The 26,974-nt window shown below is 46.7% G+C and overlaps 1 protein-coding gene across 12 annotated transcripts in view; it reads right to left on the reverse strand.

Moving 5' to 3' along the window:
* Positions 1-1,570: 1,570 nt before the first annotated feature.
* The window catches only part of Dennd2a (DENN domain containing 2A), a 93,153-nt gene continuing 67,749 nt past the window's right edge, over positions 1,571-26,974 (reverse strand). For 8 of the 12 annotated variants that reach the window (XM_078040652.1, XM_078040653.1, XM_078040647.1 and 5 more), the window contains 11 exons: positions 26,096-26,205; positions 24,925-24,994; positions 23,654-23,731; positions 21,552-21,692; positions 19,497-19,645; positions 10,715-10,892; positions 8,875-8,916; positions 6,531-6,648; positions 6,023-6,268; positions 4,310-4,396; positions 1,571-3,227 (listed from right to left, as the gene is read on the reverse strand). In XM_078040652.1, coding sequence (XP_077896778.1) covers positions 3,196-3,227; positions 4,310-4,396; positions 6,023-6,268; positions 6,531-6,648; positions 8,875-8,916; positions 10,715-10,892; positions 19,497-19,645; positions 21,552-21,692; positions 23,654-23,731; positions 24,925-24,994; positions 26,096-26,205 — 1,251 coding nt within the window. In that variant the 3' untranslated portion in view covers positions 1,571-3,195. Of the gene's footprint in view, positions 3,228-4,309; positions 4,397-6,022; positions 6,269-6,530; positions 6,649-8,874; positions 8,917-9,665; positions 9,707-10,714; positions 10,893-19,496; positions 19,646-21,551; positions 21,693-23,653; positions 23,732-24,924; positions 24,995-26,095; positions 26,206-26,974 lie in introns of those variants that run through there. The other 4 variants (XM_078040655.1, XM_078040651.1, XR_013435452.1 and 1 more) reach the window with 4 other exon arrangements.

The following is a 26,974-nucleotide window of genomic DNA, read 5'->3' on the forward strand; positions in this document are numbered from 1 at the left end:
GGCCAAGGTGTGGTCACCAGGCAAGCCGCAGAGTATAGCTAATTGGCTTTGACAGGTGCCTGCAGTAATGGCCCTGCTCACCTGCCTTTTGCCTTTCTAATCTTTGCTCAGGCCAGAGTTCCTCCTCTGTGGATCAGCCCCTCCCGTCTACTCAAGTCTGCTGAGCTCTGAGCTCTGAGTAGGGTGAGTTCCATTTGGGGTAAAGAAAACATTCTGGGGGCTGGGGATGTGGCTCAAGCAGTAGCGCGCTCACCTGGCATGCGTGCGGCCCGGGTTCGATCCTCAGCACCACATACCAACAAAGATGTTGTGTCCGCCAAGAACTAAAAAATAAATATTAAAAAAATTCTCTCTCTCTCCCCTCTCTCACTCTCTGTTAAAAAAAAAAAAAGAAAAAAAAGAAAACATTCTGGAACATGAGAGAGGTTGTGACGGCCCACTGAGAATGCAGTAAATGCCACTGAACTGCTCACCTTAAAATGGTTAATTTTTATGTTATGTTACTTTCACCCCAATAAAATTTAAGGGATGGGGTGGAGAATGCTAAAGCTCAAGGACTTAGCAGGATTGTCCAGCACTGCCAGGGGGAACAGACAGAGACCTGGTGGACAGGAGAATGCACTGTCCAGTCACACAGGAAGGTTGGTCAGGCTTCCTGGAGGAGTGTCCCTCAGCTCTCCAACCCTCTTTGTTTTGACTTCATCCTCTCCAAGCAACCTTAGGTTTATTAGTGTGGTCTCCTAGGCAGCACTTGACATTAAAAAACAAGGTATCTGAGGTGGGGATGGGAATAGGAGACAGTAGAATGAGTCAGACATAACTTTCCACTGTTCATATATGAATTCAAGACCAGTGAAACTCCACGTCATGTACAACCTAATTAGAACGATTATCTCTGTGTATGTCAAAATACACTCTATTGTCATATATATCATATATATTAGATATACTGTCATATATCTAAAAAGAACAACAAAAATGCTCACCTGTAATGCCAGCAACTTGGGAGGCTGAGGCAGGAAGATGGAAAGTTTGAGGCCAGCCTGCACAACTTAGGTTTTTTTTTGTTTTTTAACTGAGGATTGAACTCAGTGGTGCTTTATCACCCAAGCTACATTCCCAGCCCTTTTTATTTTTTATTTTGATTCAGGGTTAAGTTGCTGATGCTGGCCTTAAACTTGACATCCTTCTGCCTCAGGCTCCAGAGTCCTTGGGATTACAGGCCTGTGCCACTGCTCCTGGCTAAGCCTGGGTAATTTAGTGAACGTTATCTCAGAATAAAAATTAAAAGGGCTCAAGATGTAGCTCTCTGGCTCAGTGGTAGAGTGCCCCTGCTTTCAATCCCCGGTATTGAAATAAAATAAAATTAATAAAATAAATAAAAAAGAGCTGGGGAAGTAGCTTAGTGGTAGAGCATTTGCCTAGCATATGCAAGGCCCTAGAATAATCCTCAGCACTGAAAAACAGAAGAAACAAACAAACAGCAACAACAACAACAACAAAACAGTAAAGGATTGGAGAGACTGCTTTTAGTATATCCATAAAATAGAGTATTACAAATCATTAGGAATGTTGATAAAGATGTATGTTTATTCACTGAAGGTCTTAGGTAAACAAATAATAGAAAATAAGTTAGAGAAGAAAGTATATTCCAAAATGTTAAGAGATAATTTCTGAGCAATATAAAAATACACAGAATTTTGCTATTAATAGTTAACAAATCTGAGGAGCTTGCTAGATACAAATTCCTACACTCAGATCTCATTCCAGCTTCCCCACCTACTTGGGTTAATTTTTATGTAGAGCCTGGTCCCTACCATTTTGGGGAAGTCTTTGGGAATCTGATGTAACCACAGGTCCTCTCCCTTGAAAACACAAATAGTGGCACCACCTGGGCTTCAAGTGTAGAGTGGTATGGCCCTGACTCCAGCTGAAGTAAGAACATCTAATGCAGAATGGGTGTCAACAACTCTTCCTCATTTTCCTGGCATCCAGAGGGGACCCAGCAATAGGGTATGCAGGGGTGGTGGCTGGCCCTGAGGACCACTCTGAGAATCTGTGTGTGCTGCACACGGGGCTACTTCCCTACTGCCCCCCCACAGGACAGCTCTCAGACTGTGGCTCCTCCTGGACCTTGCCTCTTCTGGTCCACAGGACACAAAAATCTCTGGCTGTGTAAGTCTAAGGAAGCCATCCCCACCACCTTGCTCCTGGCTCTTGTTTACAACATCAATGACAAAAGCCCCTCCCATTTGTCCTGCATGGTACTGTCATTTAGGCTGAGATGGGTCCTTGAAATGAGATGGGAGCTCTTCACACAGCTTAGTGGCCTGGGATTCACACAGAATCATAAACTTTACTTGGGGTCTTTTCTTCTTTTTTGGGACTGGGGATTGAATCCAGGGCTTCACATATGTGAGGCAAACACTATGCCACTGAGCTACCTCCCAACCCTATAGCATAAATTTTAGGACCCCAACAACATTTTATTAACAGTTTACAAGATTTCTTCTTTTTGTGTATCACTAAAAGTCACGGGCTAAATGAGTGTGGGTGGTTCTATGGCTTCTAAGAGAAAAAAGGCAGTTAAGAGTCAAGTCTCTTTGGGAAGACAGAGGTCTGTGGCCTCAGCCACCAGGTGGCATCACTGACCAGCTGGGAAGAGCCACTCCTTCTGCTTGGACTCCATTCCACCCAAGAAAGGGCCGATTCTGCACGGGGGCTTCTGTCTGCAGGGGTCACCAGTCCTCACTCTGTCCTCCCCTCGAAGCCCCCACCTGTTCCCAGGCACACCGGATCCTATTGATCCTATTCCTCAGTAGCTGCTCCTTCCCATCTCCTCCCCTCCTCTGGACCCAGGGGGAGATAAAGTAGGGCATAGTTTTCTTAGCCCTGGCATAATAAAAAGGAAACCTGAACACTTTTCTTTCTTTCTTTCGTTCTTTCTTTTTTTTTTTTTTTTTTTAATATTGAGATTAAAAAGCCCAAATCCAAAAACCAACCACCAAGTATGTTTGCATGTGGGTGGCTCCCTTGCAGGGCAGTTCTGAAGAAGTGCCTCGGACAGCTGGTGGCTGCACTTGCCCTGGATTCTGTGCTGGGACAACCTGGGGCCACCTTTCAGAAAGGCCACCAGGAACTGTGTTTAAAACTGGTGGTCATACTGGGAGGAAATTTCCCTTGAGGTTGAGTTGATTATTTCTTGTGGAGAAACTTCATTTTATTGCCTAAAAAAGAAAATGAGAACATTCATCATCAGGTGGACAAAGAAAGGTGAGTTACACGTTGCTCCCTCTTCACCCCAGGTATGGGCTAGGCGGCACACGGCTGAAATCCTAGAGACCTGGGAAGCTGAGACAGCAAAATCACAGGTTCAAGGCCAGCCAGGCAATTTAGTGAGATGGTTAGTAATTAAGTAAGACCTTGTCTCAAAAAATGAAAAGGAGTGGGGCGCTGAAGTTGTGGCTTTCCTAGCACGGGAGAGGCACTGAGTTGGATTCTCAGCACTACATAAAATAAATAAATAAAATAAAGATATTGTGTCCATCTCCAACTAAAAAGCAAAAACAAAAACAAACAAACAAAAAGGGTGGGCAGGTAAGTGATAAAGCACCAGGTTCAATTCCCTGTGCAGCAAAAAAGGAGGAAAATGATATCACCCCAGATATGGTGCTATCTGGAGCCCCCCCTTGCTCTGGAGAGGTGGGGGTTCCCCCTTTTCAGAGTTGCCCCTCTGGCTTCTCAGGTACCTGTTGCTGCTCTGATGGCAGGAGTCTAACACTTGGGAGTCTGAAAGGAAGACCCCCTGAGCTGTAGAGGGTGCTGGTGTCTGGTGTGGTTATGACGAAGCCGGGAGTGGCACACTTCCCAGGAGCCACCCAGGGACACTCCAGCAGCTGGAGGTACTGGGCCCCTCTTGGGGGCTGCCTCCTGGGACCTCCCTCTTCAACGCCTTTGCTCTCTTCCTCCTCATTCTCCGTTTCCCAGCAAGGGCCTCTGAGCCAGGGGAACTGCAGTCCTGCCGCTGCCTACCTGTCCACTTCAGGGGCATCTGGAGGCTACTCTGCTGCCTCCTACAGTGCTCTGTCCCCAGAAGACTAGGAGTGAAGGTGACAATAGTGAAAGAAGAGCAAGACGGGGGTGGGGGGGTGGGGTGGCAATAAAGGAGGGATTTTCTTCCTTGGTCTCCATTTTGGGGGCAGATTAGGATAGGAGGATAAAATGACCATTTTGCCCTCCAGGCGGGGGTGGTGGAGCTCTGGATTATTCAGGGACAGGCTCTGGCTCCAGGGATGAGACCCAGGCTTACCCAGTCCTTTCAGGAACTTATTGACACCGCTGTGCTCTCCGCTGGGGAGTGTCTCTAGATATTCTTGGGCTCGGACCTCAAACAGACCTGGCAACAAGAGATGGCCAGCCACTTTAGTTCCTCCACATTGCACTTCCACACCAGCCCATTTCTTCCCCACCATAGGAAAGAGCAATCTTGCTTCTGAGATGAAGCTGATCCTATAAACATGCTCTGAATCATGAGTTTTATAAGGGTTTTTTTTCCCCCCCTTACAATTGCCCAACCTTGCACAATAGCCGTTTTTTGGAAAGCTATAAAGCAAGCTCATAGGTGAAATCCCATTTTTACTCAACAGACACCTTCCAAGCATCTACCCTGTGCCAGGGTCTCGGGTTCAAAGAAGAACCAGGGATGGAGGAGCCCCTAAATTCTCCCATTTCTGCATACTTTCCCAATGGGGACCCTGGCCAAGTGGTGCAGTTCCCTGGAAATCGGGCCTGCCTGGGGCCTCAGGGAGGCTAGACATGCCTCTCTGGGCCCCCTGCGCTCTGACCCCACATGCTGTGCCTTTTTGAGGACTCTTTAGGGACAGGGCTTCCTACCACATTCCTGTTAAGCCTTTGTCTCTTACCACACAGTGAACTGTAAACACATTTCCATGTTCCCAGTAGTCTTCTATTTAAAAGAACTCTTTCTTGGGGTGTGTCCTGTGACTTCTACTTTCTGACCCATTTTCTTCTCCCTTCAGGTACCCCTTATCAGAACCACCTGAAGCCTGCCTGCTCTGCCTTTCCTGTTAAAGGGCTGTGGGGATGCAGGCCTTGGGTGCTTTACTCAGTTTCTGAGTTCACAGACCAGAGTACACCCTGCCTGGCTCCAGGTGCTTAGGTGAACCTTCCCTGCTGGCTGCACAGCGTCCCTCGGGAAGGCAACACCTTTCCCTGCCCAGGTTTAACTCCCATCTACCACTGCTCTGCAAGCATTTCTAGATTTTAGATTCCCCAGAGGGCTTAAGACAAGGTGCAAAACAGACTGGGATGGTTTCCCCTCCTCTCTCCCTGGAAGTCGAGTGGAACCCAGGCAGACAAAGGCAGGGACAAGCTGCCCAAGCCTGTGGGGCCCGTCTCCCTTTCCACTGTCCCCTTCCCATCTGTGGAGAGTAGGCAAAAAGAAGAGTGGAGGGGAGTGGAGGCCTGAAAATAGGGGAGGAGAGGGTGTTCCTGGGTTTCATCAGGAAGGACAAATAAAAAGGAAGGGGACCTTGCCAGATGCTGGAATGTGGCTCTGCAAGAGGCTGTGAGGGGCCAGGCATGGTGGCTCAAGCCTGTAATCCTAGCAACTGGGAAGGCTGAGGCAGGAGGATCTAGAGTTCAAAGCCAGCCTCAGCAAAAGTGAGGTGCTAAGCAACTCGGTGAGACCCATCTCTAAATAAAATACAGAATAGGGCTGGGGATGTGGTTCAGTGGTCGAGTGCCCCCAGTTCAATCCGGTTCCCAAAACAAAAACAAAAACAAACAAACAAAAAAGGCCAGGAGGGAGGCAAGAGAAGCGAGGGAGGGGCAGGGAGGGGCAGAGGGGTGATTTCACAAGCTCAGAGGCAGGTGAAGGAGCTCCCCTAGGAGGCCAGAGGGAGCCAGAAAACTGTTGGCCTCTGGGCCCAGGCCCGTGACCCTCCTCCCTGCTCTTCTGGAATCTCCAGCTCACTGGCCCCAACGCGGAAGAATCCCTAACCCTTGGCATCCTGCCGGCGCAGCTCCCGCTCCTGGATGAAGCCCCGAAACATCTGGGTCTCCATGAAGACCTCCAGGAAGCGGCGGAGGCTCTTGGAGGAGACAGCTTTACGGAAGGCCTCTCGCTGCAAGGTCCTCTCCTCGCGCTCCCCGGGCGTCAGGAACAAGGAGTAGTGGCCCACGATCTCCACGAAGAAGCGCACAAAGGCTTCGGACACCACCTGGTTCAGGGGGCTGGCATCAGGGCCTGGTAGGGAGGGGAAAGGCCAGAGGCAATGAAGGCAGACGGCCATGCTAGTGCCTGAGTGAAGCCAATTAGTGACCAAGTGATTGCTAGCTGTGGCAAACTGTCATCTAGGAAAAGTTACCTAACGTTAAGTCATTTCTTTCCCCCTTTACACAGATATTTTAGTGCCCAAATGGGGGAGATGGAAAAATTTCCCCAGGGGAATGCGGGCCATTGTGCAGCTGCTCTGAGGCCCTTGTGTCGTGGAGGGAGCTGCCTTTACCAGCTGTGCTGTCCAGGGGCCCTCCGTCCTGGTCACAGGCCAGCTCATTCCGCTGCTCCAGAAGGTGTTCCAGGGCCACCTGAAGCTTCCGGGGTAGGATGGAATCCTCGTCCTCCATCTGTAAAGCAGAAGCAGCTGGGCCACTGTGCTAGTGTTCCTGGGAGCCACCACACAATGGCCATAGGTCGGCAGGCTGGCTCACTTCCCAGGTTAGTGGAAGGAACAGGATTTGGAACCAGCACCTGAGGTCTGAGTTCCAATCCTACTTTTTATAAGCTGTGTGAGCCTCAATTTCTCCTCCATTTGTAAAATGGGCTACCAATCAATATGTGCCTCATCTCCAAGATTAAAAGCATACAATTCTCTTGTGCAAGCGCTTGGCACTTCGCGGACACTCAATAGGTATTTTCCACTGTCCACACCCTGTAGGGCAGCTTGTGTTCATGGGGGAATTCTGTCCAGTTCAAAAGACCAGTGTGATCCAAAGCTGGCCTTGTGATCTGGGCTCAGACAGGAGAGCCTCAGTGAGGGCCAACTCTGGGGCCTCTGGGAGTGAAAGCAGATGAACTAACGATGAAAGGCATTGACGCTACTCAGTTCTTCCTCAGGATGCTTACTCCAAGCTCACAGCAACCCATCAGAATGCCTAGGAAGACTTTCTGTCATCATTTTTTTTTTTTTTTTGCGGGCGGGTACTGGGGATTGAACTCACGGGCACTAGACCACTGAGCCACATCTCCAGCCCTATTTTATATTTTATTTAGAGACAGGGTCTCACTGAGTTGCTTAGCACCTTGCTTTTGGTGAGGCTGGCTTTGAACTCTTGATCCTACTACTTCAACCTCCTGAGCCACTGGGATTACAGGCATGAGGCATGGTGCCTGGCTCTGTCATTATTATTTATTATTGCTTTGCCATTTTAAATGGCACTGGGTATTGAACTTGGGGGTACTTACCACTGACCCACATCCCTAGCCCTTTAAATTTTTTTTTTTTAAATTTTGAGACAAGGCCTTATTAAATTACTGAAGCCCACCTCAAACTGGTGATCCTCTTGCCTCAGCCTCCTCACCATTCCCAGCCTTTCTTTGTTATTCTTTGCAAGATCTAATGGGAGTTAGACTTCTTGAGTAAATGATAAAAATAAAATAAATGTGCACTGCTTTCCTCTGATAATGAAAGTAATTTAAAATCGCTACAGAAAATATGTGAAGCTGGGTGTGGTGGTGCATGCCTGTAATCTCAGTGACTCAGAAAGCAGAGGAAGGAGGCCAGTCTGGTCAACTCAGGGAGACCCTGTCTCAAAAAAAAAAAAAAAAAAAAAAAAAAAAATGAGAAAGAAAAAGACCTGGGAGTGTAGCTCAGTGATAAATCAGTGGTAAAGTACCCCTGGAATCAATCCTTAGTACACACAAACAATAACAAAAAGAAAAATAAAGAAATATATGAAAGTTTATTAAAACAATTTAAAATCACTCATAACTTGTCTCTCGGTCTCTCTTCCTAATAAATCAGCATTAATGTGTCAGTAAGTTTTTCTTGAAATCATCTTTCTTTTTGCAGTGTTTGGAACTGAACCCAAGGCCTCGCACAGCAGTCTACCATTGAGCTTCACCCCAGACCCTCCTTTCAATTTTCAAAAAAAATTTTTATTTGTATTTTAATGTTTATAGGTTTCCTTTTAATCTTTTAAAAACACATATATAGGGCTGGGGATGTGGCTCAAGCGGTAGTGCGCTCGCCTGGCATGCGTGCGGCCCGGGGTTCGATCCTCAGCACCACATACCAACAACGATATTGTGTCCGCCGAGAACTAAAAAATAAATATTAAAAAAATTCTCTCTCTCTCTCTCTCTCTCTCTCTCTCTCTCTCTCAAAAAAACAAACAAAAAAAACCCCACATATATATCTTCCTTCTATAAAAATAATGCTTACAATTTGTGTCCTGATTTTTTTTTTTTTTTTGTACCAGGAATTGAACCCAGGGGCATTCATCTATTGAGCCACATGCCCGGCCCCTTTTTTATTTTTTTATTTTGACACAGGGTCTCATTAAATTGCTGAGGCTGGCTTTGAACTTGTGATGCTCCTGTCTCAGCCTCCTGAGTCACTGTAGACTAGACATATGCCACTGCACCTGATTCTGAATGTTGGAAAATCTTTTCGTGTCAGAGCACACAGAATCACCCTCCTTTTCGCCTCCTGGCCTGAGGCTGTCTAGTTGTCCAGCTCCACCAGCAACCCCAGGCCCACCACAGAGCCTGCCCAGAGCTAGGGAGCTGAACCCCAGGAAGAGACAGGTAAGAAAAAGGGAGCAGCAGGCGGGGCTGGCCCTCGCACTCACCTGTCTGAGGAACCGACTGTTGATGAGGTCGACCACCAGGACCTACGGGACAGAGGAAAAGGGACAAGTATTGTCACCGGGGCCTCTGGGATAAAGGTGGACTCAGCCTTCTTCCTCCTTGGCTAAGAGGCATCTGGGGTGAAGGGTGGGCCATGCTGGCCTCCTGGTGTTGCGACTGCCACCACAGATGGCGGACAGGGAGAAAGCAGCCACCAGGTCCCTCTGCTGCCTGACGGCTCCCGCCTGGTTCTGATGGGCCAAGACAGAAGTTCCTGGGTTCTTTTTTAAAGTGTGCTGGTTATTGAGGTGGGTAAAAGATGCTGAAGGTCCCCACTTGTTCCCGTCCCTCTCAGTTTTGCCACTCCCCACCTGGGGCTTCTCCCTCTTTCTTCCCAGTTGTCCACTGAATCTTGTCACTTCGCTCAAAGGAACAGGAGAGACAAGCAGAGGGATTCAACCAAGCTGCAGGCAGCAGCCTTTCATTAGCTAAGGCTTTCAGGACAAAGCACCTTCTCCCCCTCTCCTCAGGGTCAGGGTGGGGTGCAAGGGCCAGGGTGCGGGGAGTGAGGCCTAGTAGGCAAGTGCTGCCCCTGTGAGTAGGACCTTCGCTTGAGCCTAGTAGAGGCCCTGGCTATGATGGAAGAAGACAAGGGGTCTGGATGGTCTCCCAACCACAGCCAGATACAGGTGGGCTCAGAGAACTGCTGCAGATCAGAGGGCGGTCCCACACACCCCTCTTCTGGGGCCCAAATGAACCATGTGCTCACACTGCACCTGCACAAACCCTTTACCTTTAGGACCCTGGGCAATTAGAGGACCAGTATCTCGAGCCCTGGGGAAAAATAGAGAGACAGATGCTACTAGGTTTAGGACTGAATGGCACTGTTCAGTCCCCTAAAGTTTGGTCTCTGACTGCTGGAAGTCCCCAGGACACAAGGGTAGCCACTTTAGAGAAAGGGGTTGGGATTAAATAACTCCAGAAGTGCCAAGCAGCACTTTCCTCCTAAGACACTAATCTAAGAACCCAGAGTTTGACCATTAGCAATGTTCTGGAGGTTGTTTTTTTAACTGAAATGACAAAGGACCTTTCATAGGTGCAGTCATTGTCTGTTTTGTCATAAGATCAAAAATGCATTTGAAGTTGGGTATGGTGGCACATACCTGTAATCTCAGGGCCTTGGAGGCTGGGGCAGGAGGATCAGAAGTTTGAGGCCAGCTTTGGCAATTTAGTGAGGCCCTAAGCAAACTTTATTTGCCTCAAAATAAAAAATAAAAAGTGCTGGGAGTGTAGTGCAGTGGTGGAGTGCCACAGGTTCAATTCCTTGTACCACACAAAATAAAAAATACATTCCAGTTACTGCTAGTTCTTTGTGTTTGTTCCTCCCTTTGCACTGGGGGTGGGAGGGAAGAGGGGGACAGGACAAACGGCTGTGTCTGAAGGCAGAGCTGATGGCTTGCTAGGTTGTTCCCCGTTGTCCTTCTCAATGGCTGCTCCACCCTTCATTTTATTTATTTGTATTTTACTTTATTTTTTGCAGTTCTGGGGACTGAACCCAGGGCCTGCCTGGCAACACGCTAGGCAAGTGCTCTCCCACTGAACTACCCCCCCAACCTCAGTCATTTAATTTAGAAAGAAAAACACAGTGTTTGCAGCCACCCGAGGGTGCACTAAACCGGACCTGAGCCAGGACCTGTCACGGGCGGAGCAGTGGCTGGACAGCTTTCTGCCTGCTCCCGACACTCCTGGCTCTGAAGAGCCTTCACTTGCTGGCACAGCCCTCCCAGTACTGCCCCCCTCCCCCGGCTCTGTGCACCCCACTGGGGATGGGCTGGGGCTCACCTCTTCCAGTGGCAGCTCCCTGAGCAGTGGCAGCGAGCTGGACAGCAGCCCAATGAGGAAGGGGGTGGGTGAGCACGCTATGTCGATCATGGCAGGTGGCAGCACGGGGATGTAGGTGTGCTGCCAGCTGAAGGGGTAGATGAGCGCCACCATGGCATGACAGCACTTGGATAAGGTGCTGCAGAGGGAGAGATGGGAAGGAAAGCCCGGTTCAGCTAGGGTGAGGACAGGCAGCCTCATGGAAGACTGGAGAGGAGCGTCTGGACTTCTCCCCAAGGCATGCTGGTTAGAAGCATCACACAGGGATTACACATACCCAGTCACTCAGTCCCAGCACCGGGATCGGAGATGCTCTGAGCCTATGCACAAGGCCTTAGGATACAGCTGCAGGGGCTGATGCTCTGCCCAGATAACCAACCCAAGAGTGTCCTTCCCTGTGAAAGCCACATCCACCCTTGTACAATTTTGATGAAAATCATACAAACAAAACAAAACAATCCCCCCACCCAAACAAAATCCCAAATCACTGCTGTTTGGATGTGATCTGTCCCCCAAGGGTTCATGAGCTGGCAGCCTGGCCCCCGTGTGGCAGTGGTGAGGTGGTGGAAACTTTCAGAGGGGGGCCTGGGGCAAGGTCATCAGTGATGGGGTTCACCACCTCACGGAGTCAAGCTGTGCCCAGGAAGGGTTTTGGTGTGAGCTGTTATAAAAAGACAGAGGCCGGCCACTCCCTCCTCTCTTGCTTCTTGCCAACTCATTGCCCCTCATGTATTGGGCCAGTTTCCAATTTTCCATCACATTGATGGGGCCATGGAGACCCTTGCCGGGGAGCTGACACCATGTTGTCTGGACCTTTCAGCCACTGGAATTGTGAGTTGGATAAACCGCTGTATTTTATAAAGTACTAAGCCTCAAGAAAGCCTGGATGCAATCAGGGAAAATGAGGATTTATCCTTTGGTACTTACAGGACAACAATCACAATTGTTCCATTTTGTTTTCCTTTTTGAAGTTTTTAAAAAAATACCTTTATTTTTATTTATTTATTTTTATGTGATGCTGAGGATCAAACCCAGGGCAAGTGCTCAACCACTGAGCTACAACCCCAGCCCACAATTGATCCATTTTGTAAAAGTGAAACTCATATACAGTTACCCCTTACCTAGAATCCTGACCAAAGGACAATATGCTAAATAACTTAGAGGTAACCCTTTAAAGTACTAAAACAAAACATGGAGAAATATTGGGAATCTCTCTTTGATTCTCTTGCTTTTTTTTTGTTGCAATGCTAGGGATCAAACCCAGGGCCCCAAACATGTCATCTAAGTGCTCTACCACAAAGCCACATCCCCAGCCCTGGAAATCCCTCTTCCAAACAAATGATCATGGCTGGGCATAGTGGCACATGCCTGTAATCCCAGCGGCTTGGGAGACTGAGGCAGGAGGATGATGAGTTCAAAGCTAGCCTCAGCAAAAGTGAGGTGCTAAGCAACTCAGTGAGACCCTGTCTTTAAATAAAACACAGTGCCCTTGAGTTCAATCCCAGGTACCTTTAAAAAAAAAAAAAAAGTCAAAGCAGAACAAAATAAAACAACTCAAACTACTTAGTTTTCAATGTGTTCCTCTTGAATTCAGCACCCTCGTGAAACATGTTTAAAATATACATTAGCACATGGATAGGAGAAATTGTAGATCTATTGTACAATATGCAATATGATCACTATAGTTAATAACAATGTACCACATTCTCCCCACACCCCAGTACTGGGGATGGAACCCAGGGGCACCCACTGTACCACTGACTTATAAACCCTAGCCCTATCTGTCTATCTATTAGTACTGGGGATTGAACCCAGGGATGCTCTACTACCGAGTGACAATCCCAACCCTTTTTATTTCTTATTTTGAGACAGCCTCTTGTTAAGTTGCCCATGTTAGCCTTGAATTTGCCATCCTCCTGTCTCAGCCTCCTGAGTAGCTAGGATTACAAGTGTGCATCACCTCAGTGAGTGAGTGTGAACCAGGTGGAAGAGAAGATGGTTGGATTGAGGTTAGGAAACATGCTAAGCAATGCTGGCGCTAGATACATAGGATGTGTAAATAAAAGTCACAGATGAAATTCATTCAGTGAACTGGAAGGCATTGAGCTAAGGAGTAACTGCACTCCGTTCTGACAGGGACAACAGGTATACTGCTGGCTGTGTAGCTTAGGGGCTGTCAAATCTGCCCCTGCAGCTGGAGCCAAGTTTCCACACCTGGTTATCAGCACCACCTCAGTAGGTAGCTGGAGCACAAAGGGAGCACTGGGTGCACAGAACAGAGAAGCAGGCAGGCATCTATTCGAGGAGTGTCTCTTTCCTCTGGCTCTCTAGCCCATGTCATTATTCTAAAAAAAAAAATTGCCTTGTGCAATACAAGAAAGGAAAGGTCAAATCCTGCAAATAATACAGTTGGTGGTGGCAGCAGTTCCCGGAGAGGTAGAGAAGAGAAAACTGTAGTGAGGGTAGGGTATGTCTTCCTCAATCGGTGCTGCAAGTTCTAATGAAATTTTCCTCCCTGACTTGAAGCAGGAGGGTGAGCACTGCTGGGACCAGGGGTCTCTTAGGAATATGCAAAGGGAATGGTTCTGGGAGGCTGAGGGTGACTTTTCAAGCCAGCTGGGAGCAGTCTCACTGGGCATCAGCTGGTTGGAGGAGGGGCTGTCTTTGAAGGAAGGGTGAGGAAGAGCATCCTGGCAGCTGGCTTGCATTACAGTGTGGGTGGAGGAAAGAAACACCAGCTCCCACAGCTGTGACCAATTGTACAGAAGAGGGAGAGGGAAGTGAAGGCCCCAGTGGGAGGGTAGCAGGCCACGGGGCTCAATGGTGGGCATAGCAAGAAGGGTCAGGCCTCTGAGCGTTTTGCTATTGGGTGGTAGTTCCTGAGGGCTGAAGGCTGAAAAATATTATTCCAGAATATCAGGATGCACTTGTGAAACGCTAAAGTTTCCCTGGAGCAGATACTTCCATTCTGGTCCCTATTAAGCCTCCGTGCCATATTTAGGGATCCTGTACCCTGCAGGCTTCCAATTCATCTATGAACCAGTGACAGTCTAGCACAGAGCTTCCTTAAGACACTGTCAAAGAATCAGGAAGTTTTCCTAATTAACTAGTTAGGAACTGAGGGCTGATCTAGTCAGTGCCCTCTAGCCCCCCAGCTCCTGTGGGCATCACTCCCAGGAAGAGCAGTGAAAGGTAAACTGGGGTCTGACCTTGGGCCTGGTGAAGCCTTGCAGAAAGTGGGTGTCACCACGAATTGGCTGCCATGTTTCCATGACTGTACTTCGAAACCCTGAAGTAATGTGTCACTGAACTTAAAAGGACACAGGCTGGGCCTCAGGAAAGCCAATTCTGTCACCTCCTGTGTAATCTCAGGAGGAGCTCTTCATGTCTCCAGAGTCTCCTGTAAAAGGTAATCTCCAATGTCCTTCCAGCTTAACATCTATCTACAAACTCTCCTCATAAGACAGAAAACAAGCCAGGGACTTGAAGTGGGAGTTTTGTTTGAGACCACAAAAAGAACTAGGGTGTCACAGGAAGGTCACTGTAGAGTTTGTTAGCAGAGTTGGACAGAACGATGGTGACATCTCACTCTAAGAAACTGATAACTGAGTCTGAGTGGTTTTGAGGCACTGAAGTTAAGTCCCAAAGGGGAAGGGCTGACACAAAGCCAGTGTGGCTGGGTGGGAGCTGAATCCAACAGAAGAACCGGAAGATGCTTTCGGCCAAGGACATGTGAGTGATGGCTTTGGATTAGAAGATTATAGTATCTGTGGCTATTTATCCTTTAGGTCTTGCTTCAAATGGTATCTTCTTGGTGTTCGAGTATAAAAATAGATGGCTAATACTAAGTGTTAAGTCAGAGCTTGCCATTATGATATTAAAATTGGTTTCTTCATAGAAGTTTGCTGAATTAAATATATTTGTCTGCAAGACTTTATCAACTACTGAGGACCAACCTGACCTGTGAAGTAGTATTCTGGCTATCAAGCACCAACGTGGCAGCAAACTCATCTGCCTAGGGGACATATTCTCAAACCTTGTGTTCTGAGATGGCAAACATTGCCAAGGGCAGCTGATTCTAGAAGATCATTTAAGTTTATGAAAACTGATGCAGTTAACCATATGTCAAAACCAAGGCTTAAACGCCAATAGTTGCCAAGATCTGATCACCTAATCCTATTTGTCATTAGCCAGTAGGCTTTCACTCGGCTTATGGTTTACTGCACTACGAAAAGAAAATAACCTTGAACATTATAAGCTTTGTGCCATCTAAAATTCTTTATGTGAACTTGTTTAAGTTCTGATTTTATTCAGCCTGGTCTATAGGTTTAGTTTCTGGAACTAAAATTAGTAAACTAAAAAACAAAATGTTTATCATAGGGAAGATGAAGATAGGAGTAATATTTATCTGGGTTGTTATGGCAACAGAACAAGCCATCACAACAACATTCTTTCTTTTCCATCTGTCAAACTTTGGCTTGACAGACCTTTAAAAACACTCAATATCCACCCTAAAGATGAAACAGAGCAAAAATGTTATTCTAAATTTGATAGATTTTTGGCTTGACTTGAAACCCTTTTACAACTCATACAGTATTTGCCACAGCTCCCTGCAATTTCCTCTTGCAGTGGGCTGACTCCCCAGCAGTGACAAGGAAATACATTGTGTTTGTGTTTGTGGGGGACAGTGCTGGGGGCAGGCTAAGGCCCACTCTGGGATGTCACGGGGCCACTTACTGAGTTTGTGAGATGTCCTGTTCTCATGCTCTGTTCTGTGTCCTCAGTAAGACTGGGGCCACAGAAAGAAAAGAGAAAAATAAGGAGGCTTCCTCCCACTTTTAGCTGAATGGGGCTAAGGATCAGCATGTGTGCAGTGCACAGAGTCCTAAGGATAAGGGGAGCAGCTGTAACTTACCACTTTTTTCACAGAATTTGCCAGATCAGGAAACCTGCAGCCAGTCACTGTTCCCCTATAACCCTTGTTTGTCGAGGCCTGGCCAAGAACCTTTTAATTCCCTACAGCTACTCTTCCATAAATCCAACAGAATAGGGTGGATACAGATTTCTCTACATGGTCCTCAGAGTCAGAGACTTTTGGAAAATTTCATGGAGCATGGTGCCAGAAGGCCTGGAGCAGTCTGGCTCATGGAGTCTAAGAATTTCAGAGCTGAGTCTGTGGGGGCCACTCAGTCACACCTACCTTACTGTAGCCCCTGCTGGAAGGCCAAAGGCCACTGAGGGAAGGAAGCCTCTGAGGAAGAAAGCTTGGTCTTCCTAGTGTCAGCTTCAAAGTGACTGCTGAGTTTCTAATGGCTCCCAGTGGCCTGCTTTACAAAGCTTTTTCTTCTACATTTCTGTGGACAGATAGAGTTCCATACCCTGCAGGTCACCCACCCTCAGATCTTGGTGGCCTGGCCAGCTCCCTGGTCTTTTCTGGAGTCAGACACCTCTCTCACTACTGGCTTCCTTGTGCAAAGTGATTGAACCTCTGCGCCTTTCAGGGTTCTGACCAGAACATCCACCTGACAGGGCTGCGGGGAGCACTGAAGAAAGCGGCCGGCCCAGAGGCAGCACCCCAGGATGTGGCAGCTGTACCTGCTGTTCTTACTGTGATCAGGTTCACTCATGCTTGGTTTTCTTCTCTTCCTATCTTGGAACTCTTTGGGTCTTTTAATATCTATTTTCCTACCCCTTCAAATCTGCATGAGGCAGTATAAGATGGAAACGTAGTTTATTGGATAAGAAAGAGAACACATAGGGAAAGAGCAGCTGCCTGCAGGGAAAACAAGACACCAGAGTACCCAGAAAGAACCACTAGGGGCCTGGGCTCGGTAAACCCCTGTGTCACAAATGAGGAGACCCAGGGCTCAGAGCTAAGGAAGTTCAGGGTCTTTCCTCTGTGAGTGTGGTAAGAGAGGGACATGCATGCCTGGGAGCTGTAAAAGATATAAAAAATGCAATTCAGGGGGCTGAGGTTGTACCTCAATGGTAGAGTGCTTGCCTAGCATCTATTAAGCACTGGGTTAGATCCTCAGCAGCACATAAAAAAATATAAATAAAATAAAGATAAAAGCTGGGCATGGTGGTGCATGCCTGTAATCCCAGTGGCTCGGGAGGCTGAGGCAGGAGGATCGCAAGTTCAAAGCCAGCTTCAGAAAAAGTGAGACACTAAGCAACTCAGTGAGATCCTGTCTCTAAATAAAATACAGAATAGGGCTGGGATGTGGCTCAGTGGTTGAGTGCCCCTGGGTTCAATTCAAATGAAGATATTTAAAAATGAATTTAAAAAATGCAATTTTAAAGCATTTTACACACACGTGCACACACACTGTACCATGGCCTAGCTCTGCCCAGAGGAAGCACTGAAATTATCCATGTTCCAGCTGCTTCTTCCTCCCTTACAAAAATCCACTCCACAGCACCTAGGATTTGACAGTTGCTTCAAAAGAAGCACATGACGCGTGGCGTGTGGCATAGTGAGAACTGCCGGCAGCACAGCTGACAGCTTACCTGCCCCTCTCCTGGGCACGTGCTGTTTGAAAAGACTACATCTCTAAGGGTACAATCCCAGGCAAGGAGAACAGGTGGCAGGGCAAGGAGACAAACTCAAAGTCCCTTCTATGAAGCCCTGTGGGTGACCTGTCTCCTCCATAAGGCTGCCCCAGACAGGGTAGGGAGTGGGGCCAGGGAAGAGACTCTGGGCAGGGTCCATTCCTTGTTCCTCTGTCCTTCCTCACAGCAGCTTTGTGGAGGGGTTGGACCAGCATCCAGGTTGTCCACCCAGAAAATTTGTCCAAGGGTAAGGTAGAGGTGGTTGTGTCCTTCCCCAGACACCTTGTAGAAAGCACTGAGCCTTCTGAGATTACCTCCCATACTGCCCCTCAAGGAGATATGCATCTTTACATTTCTACCCCTTTCTGTTCCTATCTCTCCTTTCACTGCACTAGATGGTTTCCTGCTCTCATGAGGGTGGGGTACCCCCTGGTTGTTCCACTCCAGCAACACTCATCAACTCAGGCATTTTCTCAGTCTGGGCTCTCCCCAAGTCTAACATCTTCATCCCAGATACAAGCTCTCCGGGGACTGTGTCCCCAGCTCTATTCCGAGCAGACACCAGGTTTACTCAGCTGGACTTCCACTTCCTGCCTAGGTCTTTCTGAAATCTATCACTTTTCTCTCCCCCAAATCCAAGCCTGAGAATCCAACAGTTTGGGGAGAATGAGAGGCTGAGTGAGCTTTCCAGAGAATCAAGACGGTTACTATAGTGCTAATGAAACCCCATCCTGGTCACTGAAGGGTTACTCCTCATCCTTAGTATCCAGGGCCCAACCTTGAGAACTCTTTGGCTGAATTCCCCAGTGCCCAGGGAGCCTGGAGAGCTGCCAAGCACCCAGCACCAGCTGCAGGCTAAAGACAGGGCCTGTTTCCTGACACAAGTGCACAGGGAGTACAGTAACTGTGACATTTAAAAGTGAATTCAAACACAGGGTGGGGGCCATCAGGGAATAGCCAAATGGCTGCTGTCCAAAGAGGAGCATCATGAAGGTGACCAGATGGCTGCAATGGAGGGGAGGGCTGGATGCCATTTCCTCCCACACCCCCTGATGAATTCCATGTTGATACATTTTGTCCTTTCCATTCTTTCTTTTCTTCTTCTCTTTTGTTTTCTGCAGTTCAGTCCTATTTCCTCTTTAAGCCACTGTTACTTGGTTTCTCTTCTTCTGCCATATCTTCTTTCCAGATGCACCTCTCAGTGGCCCCCTCTGCCTGGCTGGCTGGAGGACTCCACATCTTGGCCCTTCCTGGAGCTGTAGCTCCCACCTGCATGCACACTTCTGGCTTCTGTGCCCTCATTCCAAAGCGAAGAAGGTAAGAAGGTTAAGAGCCCGTGTTTTGAAATGACGAAAAAGCAAGACCTTCTTTTGCTGGAAGTTCAGAGATCACCCAAACACCTCTCTGCATTTCTTCCAGATCTTCTTTGATCTACAAATCATGGATTATGACCACGGGGATTGGGTGGCATCCTGAGGGGCAGTGAGTGCTGTGTATGTTGTGTGATCTCCTTTAATATTTATTTTTTTTTTAGTTTTTGATGGACAGAACATCTTTGTGTTTGTATGTGGTGCTGAGGATCGAACCCAGGCCGCACGCATGCCAGGCAAGCGCGATACCGCTTGAGCCACATCCCCAGCCCCGTGTGATCTCCTTTAGTAATGAGGAGAGGGAAGCCTTTTGGGTGAGTCTGCACTCTTTCCTCTGCCCTGCAATCCTTCCACCTCTGCCTGCTTCACCTTCTCTGTTCTAGCCACAGAGTGCTCCTCTGCAGTCCTGAATGTGATGTGTGAGGCTTCCTGCCTCCTTGCCTTTGTACAGAGAGTTCCCCTGGGAACAAGGGCCCTCCATCCACTTCCACAACTAACCGCATCTAACGAGCCTTCCCAACATGGTGTGTCCAGTTACTTTCCTGTTCCCCTCATTGGACTGAGAACTATGGTCAGGTCTGTGCCTTTTACCCCACTGTTTTTTTCACACATAACAGAGTGCCTAGTGCACAACAGGACCCGTGGCAAGTAGGCAGGGAGCCTGCCTTGGCTTAGGTCACTAGTGTCTTCTAGGCCTTCAATATCAGCAGCCACTGCCTCCTACTCTTACCCACAGGAGCTCTCCCCTGAACCTTGCCTGTTCTACACACTTCAAATCTAAGGCCATTCACACACTCCAGCAGAAGGATCCAAAGTGGTACCTGAGCTTGTCTGCAAGGAATATGACCCTCCTTTCCAGAAGCAGGGAGGCAAAAACACAGACCAGGTGGCGGACACTGAGGCAGGAGAAGAGAGACTCAAAATCCACGTGTTCAAGCCGGGAGTCCAGTGGGCGGCACAGCTCGATCACCTGCCAGGGAACAGAGCAGCTATGAAGGCAGGCCACCTGTCAGCCAGACCTTTCCCAGGTGTACACAGTCCCTGGGGCTCTGAGGTCCCCAGCAGGGATGACCCACTGGCAGGGGAACAGGAAGAAAAGAGAGGAAAACAAAAGGGACTGGGGAAGGAGAAGGAGGTAGTTGGGGAGCGAAGCACATGCCTCACATTCAACTGAGGACAGTTTGGATGGAGGCCAGAAAAGTGGATGTCAGAATCAGTAGCCCTTTTCCCAAAATATCAGGAGGCTCCCCCTTGCTAAGAACACATCTAGACTCCCCATGGAGAATTCTCACTATTAGAAAATGGCCTAGACTTTAGTGTCCCCACTGAAAATGCCATTGTCTCACGGGGATTATTACCTGCTGAAACAGAATCACAGGCACAGGCCTGAGCAGCACTACTAAGATGCACTTCTTGAGAAGGCATTTCTTTCTTTTTTTCTGGCTCCAACTTGTGATCCTCCAGCCTCAGCCTCCCAAGTAGCTGGAATTACAGGTGTGGACCACCATACCCAGCCAGATATTTCTTAATTCTTCCTAGTCCCATTACAATCATGTTCTGATACATTTTCATCTATACTCAGTGTGTACATCATTCCATAGTTGCTGTTCCTGAATCTATCAAGTTGCTACTCATGTGTTTCTCTTTTTTGAAGAACTGCGGTTTGAACCCAGGGACTAATGCATGCTAGGCAAGCGCTCTGCCACTGAGTGACATTCTCACCCCATATTTTTCCCCTTTAAGGAGCTGACTCCTCCACGGTGAGCTGAACAGAGACTAGAATTTACTCTTAGCATTGTACATGCCCAGTGTTCTATCTACACGGGTCTCACTCACGGCAAACCTCCTGCTACACCTCATGGCTGAACCACCTGTAACTGGTATGGGACGGTTTCAGGCTCGCTAGCAACAGCTCTCTGTGCTGGGAAACTGGGTTGTTTAGAATGTCTCAGTCTCAACCTCATCCTTCCTTTGTCTCCAGAAGTGACCTACTTTTGCCAGGGCCTTTGGAAGTAGAGACTCCAGGCTAAATGGGATCAGTTTTCTGATGTCCATGGAGCCACATGAAGAAGATGGGAAGGGTAAAAATAAGCTCCTTCAGGGCTGGGGTTGTGGCTCAGGGGTAGAGCGCTCACCTGGTGCATGCGAGGCCCTGGGTTCAATCCTCAGTACCTCATAAAAATAAATAAATAAAATAAAGGTATTGGGGCTGGGGATGTGGCTCAAGTGGTAATGCGCTCGCCTGGCATGAATGGGGCGCTGGGTTCGATCCTCAGCACCACATAAAATAAAATAAAGATGTTGTGTCCGCAGAAAACTGAAAAATAAATATATATAAAAAAATAAAGGTATTGTGTCCAATTACAACTAAAAAATAAATATTAAAAAAACAAAAAATAAAACAACAACAACAACAAGAAACAAGCTCCTTCATCAAATCCCAGTCTGGTCAAGGAATGGACATGCTTCAAAGTCTAAGCTGAATAAACAATAGTCCCTGAGCTTAAAAAGAATCTGTTTTACATGAAAAGTTATAGAGGGGATGTAGATACAAAATGTAAATAGGTTCAAATAAGATTTATGAATGACTACGGGCAATTAAGAGAAAGTAAAGATGCTCAGTGACCAGTAAGGCCAATATCATGCAAAGTAATGCATGTGCCCCCCACAGCATGGTTCTTAGAGGTTGCCCTGGGGTGGAAGCCTGGGCTGAATGGATTGGACCGAGTGTGGAACTTCTGGGGAGTAATCTGGACCCATCCGAGGAGCAAGGTCGATAACTGAATTTGATTGTTTGCTGAAACCCAGCCCTTCTGACCACTGGACTTGGTTGACTGGACCATTTTCCTAGAGAGGAAAGGAACCCAACTACTCACCTCAGTCCCTGAACCAGGCAAGAAGTTCTTAACAATAATGGTTTTGCCCAGGGCTGGGAAAGGGGCCTCCATGACACTCCTCATGAGGGGCTGGACCAGGGCAGGAGAGATGCCACGTCGTTTTTCCACCTCATCCAAGATCTGCAAGGATCAGGAAAGCAGCTCAGCGATTCTGAAGTCAGAGCACCAAGGTGTAGCTCAATCCTAGAGGGAGTGGGCCTGCCATGGTGACTCGAGAATTATGGAGAGGACTTGCAGACCTCATCAGGCCACATTTAGATTACAAGTGCTCTGACTCAAGGCATTATCGGTGTCAATTCTTCTCCCTTCTGTATCTGCTGCTTTTGCAGTGTGACTTTGTAGTTCCTAGTACTAAAGGGTGAAGTATAGTTCCTTGCCTCTTCACTCTGGGTTTGGCATGTGACTTATTGGGCTGCTGTGTTCATTCTTAGTGGGACTGATACTGTCCCCAGTGGTGTAAAAACTGGTTCTTGGGAAGGTGGTAAAGAAACTTAGATGTTATAAAGGATTGTAGCCCTCTAAGGGGCCATAACACATAAACAGATACATGATTTATTTGTGGAACTAAAAATTCACTTGAAGTAGTCATCAGGGAAATATAAATCAAAATCACAATTAGTTATCACTTCACATTCATTAGAATGGCTTTAATCAAACAATAATAACAAGTGTCGAAAAGGAAATTGAGAAATTAGAATCCTCATATGCTTCTGGTAGGAATGTAAACTAGTCAAGCCAGTTTTAAAAACTGTGGCAGTTTCTCAAAAGGTTAAACAAAGTCACCATACAACCTAGCACATAGCCACTCCAAGGTTCCTACCCAAGAGAGATGAAAACATGTTCATATAAACATGTGTATGTGAGTACTGATCACAGCATTATTGCTGGTGGCCAAAGCTGGACTTGCTCATAGGAGCTGTTTCACCTCCAGCTCCACAGGCCTTCTCAGCACAAACACTATGACCTGCAGCCCAATTCCACACTTGAGCACACCCCTGTGAAAGGCTGACCTGGGCAGCAATACGCAACTGTGCAAGAGCTATAAGTGACCAACCTGAGTGGGAAGCAACTGCCCCCTGGTGCAGCAGAGATACTACATCTCAGATCACACTGATGGCATGAAGTCTAGCAGATCAAGTTCTACTATGGCAAGAGGTCCCTCTATATCCCTATAACTCAGGCTTCTACTGAACTCAGAAGGAGAGTGAGCAGGAAGTAGACTTTTGTTCAGAAATGCTTCTAGGAAGCATATATCCACCCACACAGATTTAGGGACTGAAAAAGAAGCTCAGACTGAAATAAATAAATAAATAAATAAATATACACATACATATATATACAGGCAGGATTTAAAATAAATTAATGGATTAGATATTCATGTCTGATTAATACAGGAAATGAAGGTTGGATTATATATAGTAAAAAAAATTTTATAGTGCTAGGGATTAAATGCAGGGTCTTGAGCATGCTAGGCAAGCATTCCCCCATTGAACTATATCCCCAGTCCCCTTTACCCAACTTTTGATATCAGCATCACATAGGATAAAAATTCTGTTCTACATCAATATAGAATATTGGGTGGATGAGCTAAATTAATATAGCATTTCTCATGTCATGATATAGTGGTTCATTTTCCAGAATAAACCAAATTATTAATATTTTGATAAACATAGAACACTTAAAAAATAATAAATCTCACACATATGCATACAACACTCAGATTCAGAAAGCTATACATACATACATGAATCTCTGTGATTATTTTTTTTTCCCCAGCAAAAACCAATATGACAAATAATGCTTAAAAGAAGGAAAGTAAAACACCTGGCAGGTTCTGGGCAGCTCCTCTGCCTGGCCCTCCCTGTACTCCATTACCTTACCCTCTCCCCTCTTCTACTTTCTGAGCCCATCCTCCAGAACCAAAGATGAGAGGACAGAGGTGACAATGAGGTGAGGCCGGGAATAAAGAAACAGGAAGGCAAACAGAGAAGACAGTCATGAGGAGCTGGGGAGGTCTGTCCCCAGGTCCTCTGGGCCCTGCCTCTCCTTCCCACTGCTTCCTCTCAGGGCCAAGTTCTCACCTTTGAAAAGAGACTGAAGCATCCCAGGCGGCTCACAATGCAGTACACTTCAGGAAGACGCTTCCCTTTGCCTCCAGGCTTTGAGTAGAGAAACAGAAGGACAAGAGGAGCATTAGCAACCTCCGGGAGGAAAGTCCCTGGAGCTGTCCATCATGTGCCAGAAGATCATGAGGTATCTTCTGAACAACAGTGAGGTGAGCAGTTATCAGCACCCCACATCAGTCAGGAAGCACTTCTAGCTACACATTATATATATTTTCATTCTCCTGAAGGGCCCAAATTAACGGTGCTATGCACACAGCAGGTACTCAATATGGCCTATAGAACTACAAAGGAAAGAAGCTTATTACCTTGTTTACCCATATCACTGTAGTTACTACTGAGGATTATTTTGAGAATATCTGTTATGATAATGATAATTCCAAGTGAAAAATAATTTCTGAAGATGTTTTTGGAAATAGACTTTTAAGCTAATTTTCAAAGCAAAAGAAAAATCAGTCTCAATACTTTAAAAGTAATTTGAACAATAGAAATTATTATCCCACTTAACTTTTTAAATTTTTTAAAAAACTTCTATTTTTGTTTTTATTTATTTTTTTATGGTGCTGAGGATTGAACCCGGGCCTCACACGTGCTAGAAGAGCATTCTACCGCTGAGACACAATCCCAGCCCCCAATGTTTTCAGTTGTTAGCCACATTTTTTACCCATTAATTAATTGAACAAATATGTATTGAATACCTACTATGTGCCATGCATTACTTGACTCAACGATTTTTAGCCAATTTCAAAGACTCAAATACGCTTGCAGTGGAAAAAGATTCATCACTTCTAATGATTTTAAAAGAATGGGCCTCAAAAAGACAAATTATAAAATGTTTTAGCATGATCACTTCCTTGGAACAAGTTTCTGACTTTTAAAGGTGATTGTTCCGTAGGGGCCACTCTTGAATTATTTGAGTTTTCTCTCCTTAGCAACCATTCTGAACGTTCTCACTAAGCACTCAGGTCTGTTTAGCACATTACATTAAAATGACATATGGCTAAAGGAGAGGAGGAGAGTCTTTAATTTGGTGGGAAAATAAAGTATTTTCCTTTTGATAGAAATGGAGATATTACTTCCACCTACGAAAAATACTCAGATGAGTCCTCAAATCTGTCTGTAACTGCCCTGGGGAACCTGCCACACCTCCTATTCCTTCTCCTGCAGCATATGCACATCTCAGACCTGGCTATCCACACAGGGCAGCTGATTGAGAGCAAACTACTAACCAGTAGTCTCCGGCAATAACCAAACCTTCTGCTCCCGTCTTCTCCAGTCAATACGAACGAGAAGGTTTCACTGTGGGGGGAAGCACACAAGCATCATGAAGCAGAACAAAGCAAGAGGCGCCACATGGAGGGCACCAGGGGATATGCTGGAGGGCTGTCAAGAAGAGTTGCTTTCTAACCTGCTGTCCTTCTCTGCTGAGACTGTGGTCACAGTTTTGGAGTAAATGTCAGGCAAGCAAAGATCTATAATGCCACATGTTGTGAGAGAAAATGAGTTTTTTTTTTTTCATGCTTAATTCTCATGTCACTCTATCACCTGAGCCATCCCATTGAATAAAATACAACTGTCATTTACTATTATGGCTGAGTAGAGGGAGAAGGGATAGGCACTGTCCTCTGCGAGCCTCAGGGTGAGGGATGTGACGCCGTGAGGGAGTAGCTGAGGATAGGACAGTTCTGGGCCTCTCAGCACTGGCCCTTGTGTAGCTCTCTCAGGGCACTGTTTGTATCAACTATCCTAAGGCTTGGACTGTTCTTGAAGACTGCTAGGCCACCTTCAAGGATACACAGGATAGGTGGCCTACTGAGCTTGGTAAACTGTGGAAGCAGCAGATAAGGGAAATACTGACATCTTAAAATGTGGGCTAAAGTAGAAATGTAAACTGATCGCAATCCAAGCAACAGGTAGAAGAAATGTTTCAGGAGCACTGGGTAAGGGTGGTGACAGGCAATGCCTGCTTCCTTCTTTGCCCAGACTAAGAATTCCCTTCATAAGGCACATGAAAAAACACATACACCCAGACTGCCTTTGAGGCCCTATAACTGCACATGTAGCAATGTGATCTCATTTCAGGGAAGTGTTAAAAATAGCACAGGGGAAATCTTAGGCCAGAGCCCATCAGGTTTGCTTAATGATATGACTGACCTAGGGGGTCTGCCATCCATGATCCCATCTCTCTCTCTCTCTCTTTTTTTTAGTATTTATTTTTTAGTTGTAGTTGGACACAATATCTTTATTTTATTTTTATGTGATGCTGAGGATTGAACCCAGGGCCTCGCATGTGCCAGACAAGCGCTCTACTGCTGAGCCACAATCTCAGCCCCATAATCCCATCTCTTAATTCCTGCCTAAAAGTCTTTGGGGGTGAGAAGAGGAGAGGCCAGCATGTACCTGGTAAACTGCTGGACAGGAGTCCAGTCCTTGGCATCAGGGAAACAGAACTGGGGAATAGCCTTCAGCTGGTCTTCAGCCTCTCTCATGAACTTGAAAGACCTTTCCAACTGTAGAGAGAAAGGTGCAAGAAGGTTCAAGAATAAACTCTGGCATTGGACAGTGACGAGGCTCCTGTCTCCCACCTTTCTGCAGCTGTGACTGCCCCTTACTTAACCTCCTCCCTTAGGAAGGGTTGTGCTCAGTCTGTGGGGCCTTTCCCCAGGGGCAGTTCCAACTGAAGTCCATTATGAAATGTGTTCCAATAAGTAAGGGAAAGCTCCATGGCAAGCCTTCCAGATGGTAGGTTCCAGGATCCAGAGCTTCGAGCTGGTTTCCCAATCTCTGGGCCCACCAAAGAATGGTACACTATTTACAGTCAATATAGACACTAAAATTATATTACACTGTAAAATTCGACTGGTTTCAAAGAGTGTCCAGCCCACCATTCTCACTTCAGAGATCAGAAAATACATCCTGAGAAGGTAAATGATCTGTTCAGATTGCACAGCTAGTGTTAGAGTAAGTAAGAAAAATGATTGTAATCTCTGGCCTTTCTTTATTCCTTTTTTTTTTTTTTTTTAAATCTCTCTCTGATAACCCAGCACTCAGGACAGTATCTGACACACCACAGACTGGGTGGATATCTTGTTAAGGAACAAGATGAATTAAAGTCTGATCTATAGACAAAGTCCGAGTTTGCTTCTTTTGTGTATGAACAGGAATCTGTTTGGGAGATAAAAAGGAATAATTTATAATTCTCTAATTATCATTTCTATCATTTATCTAATTATTACTCAAGCTTCATGTCAATTTATCAATTGGTACTTTCTTTTTTGG

This window comes from Ictidomys tridecemlineatus, chromosome 2 (genome assembly GCF_052094955.1).
Source record: "Ictidomys tridecemlineatus isolate mIctTri1 chromosome 2, mIctTri1.hap1, whole genome shotgun sequence".
NCBI classification, from domain to species: Eukaryota; Metazoa; Chordata; class Mammalia; order Rodentia; family Sciuridae; genus Ictidomys; species Ictidomys tridecemlineatus.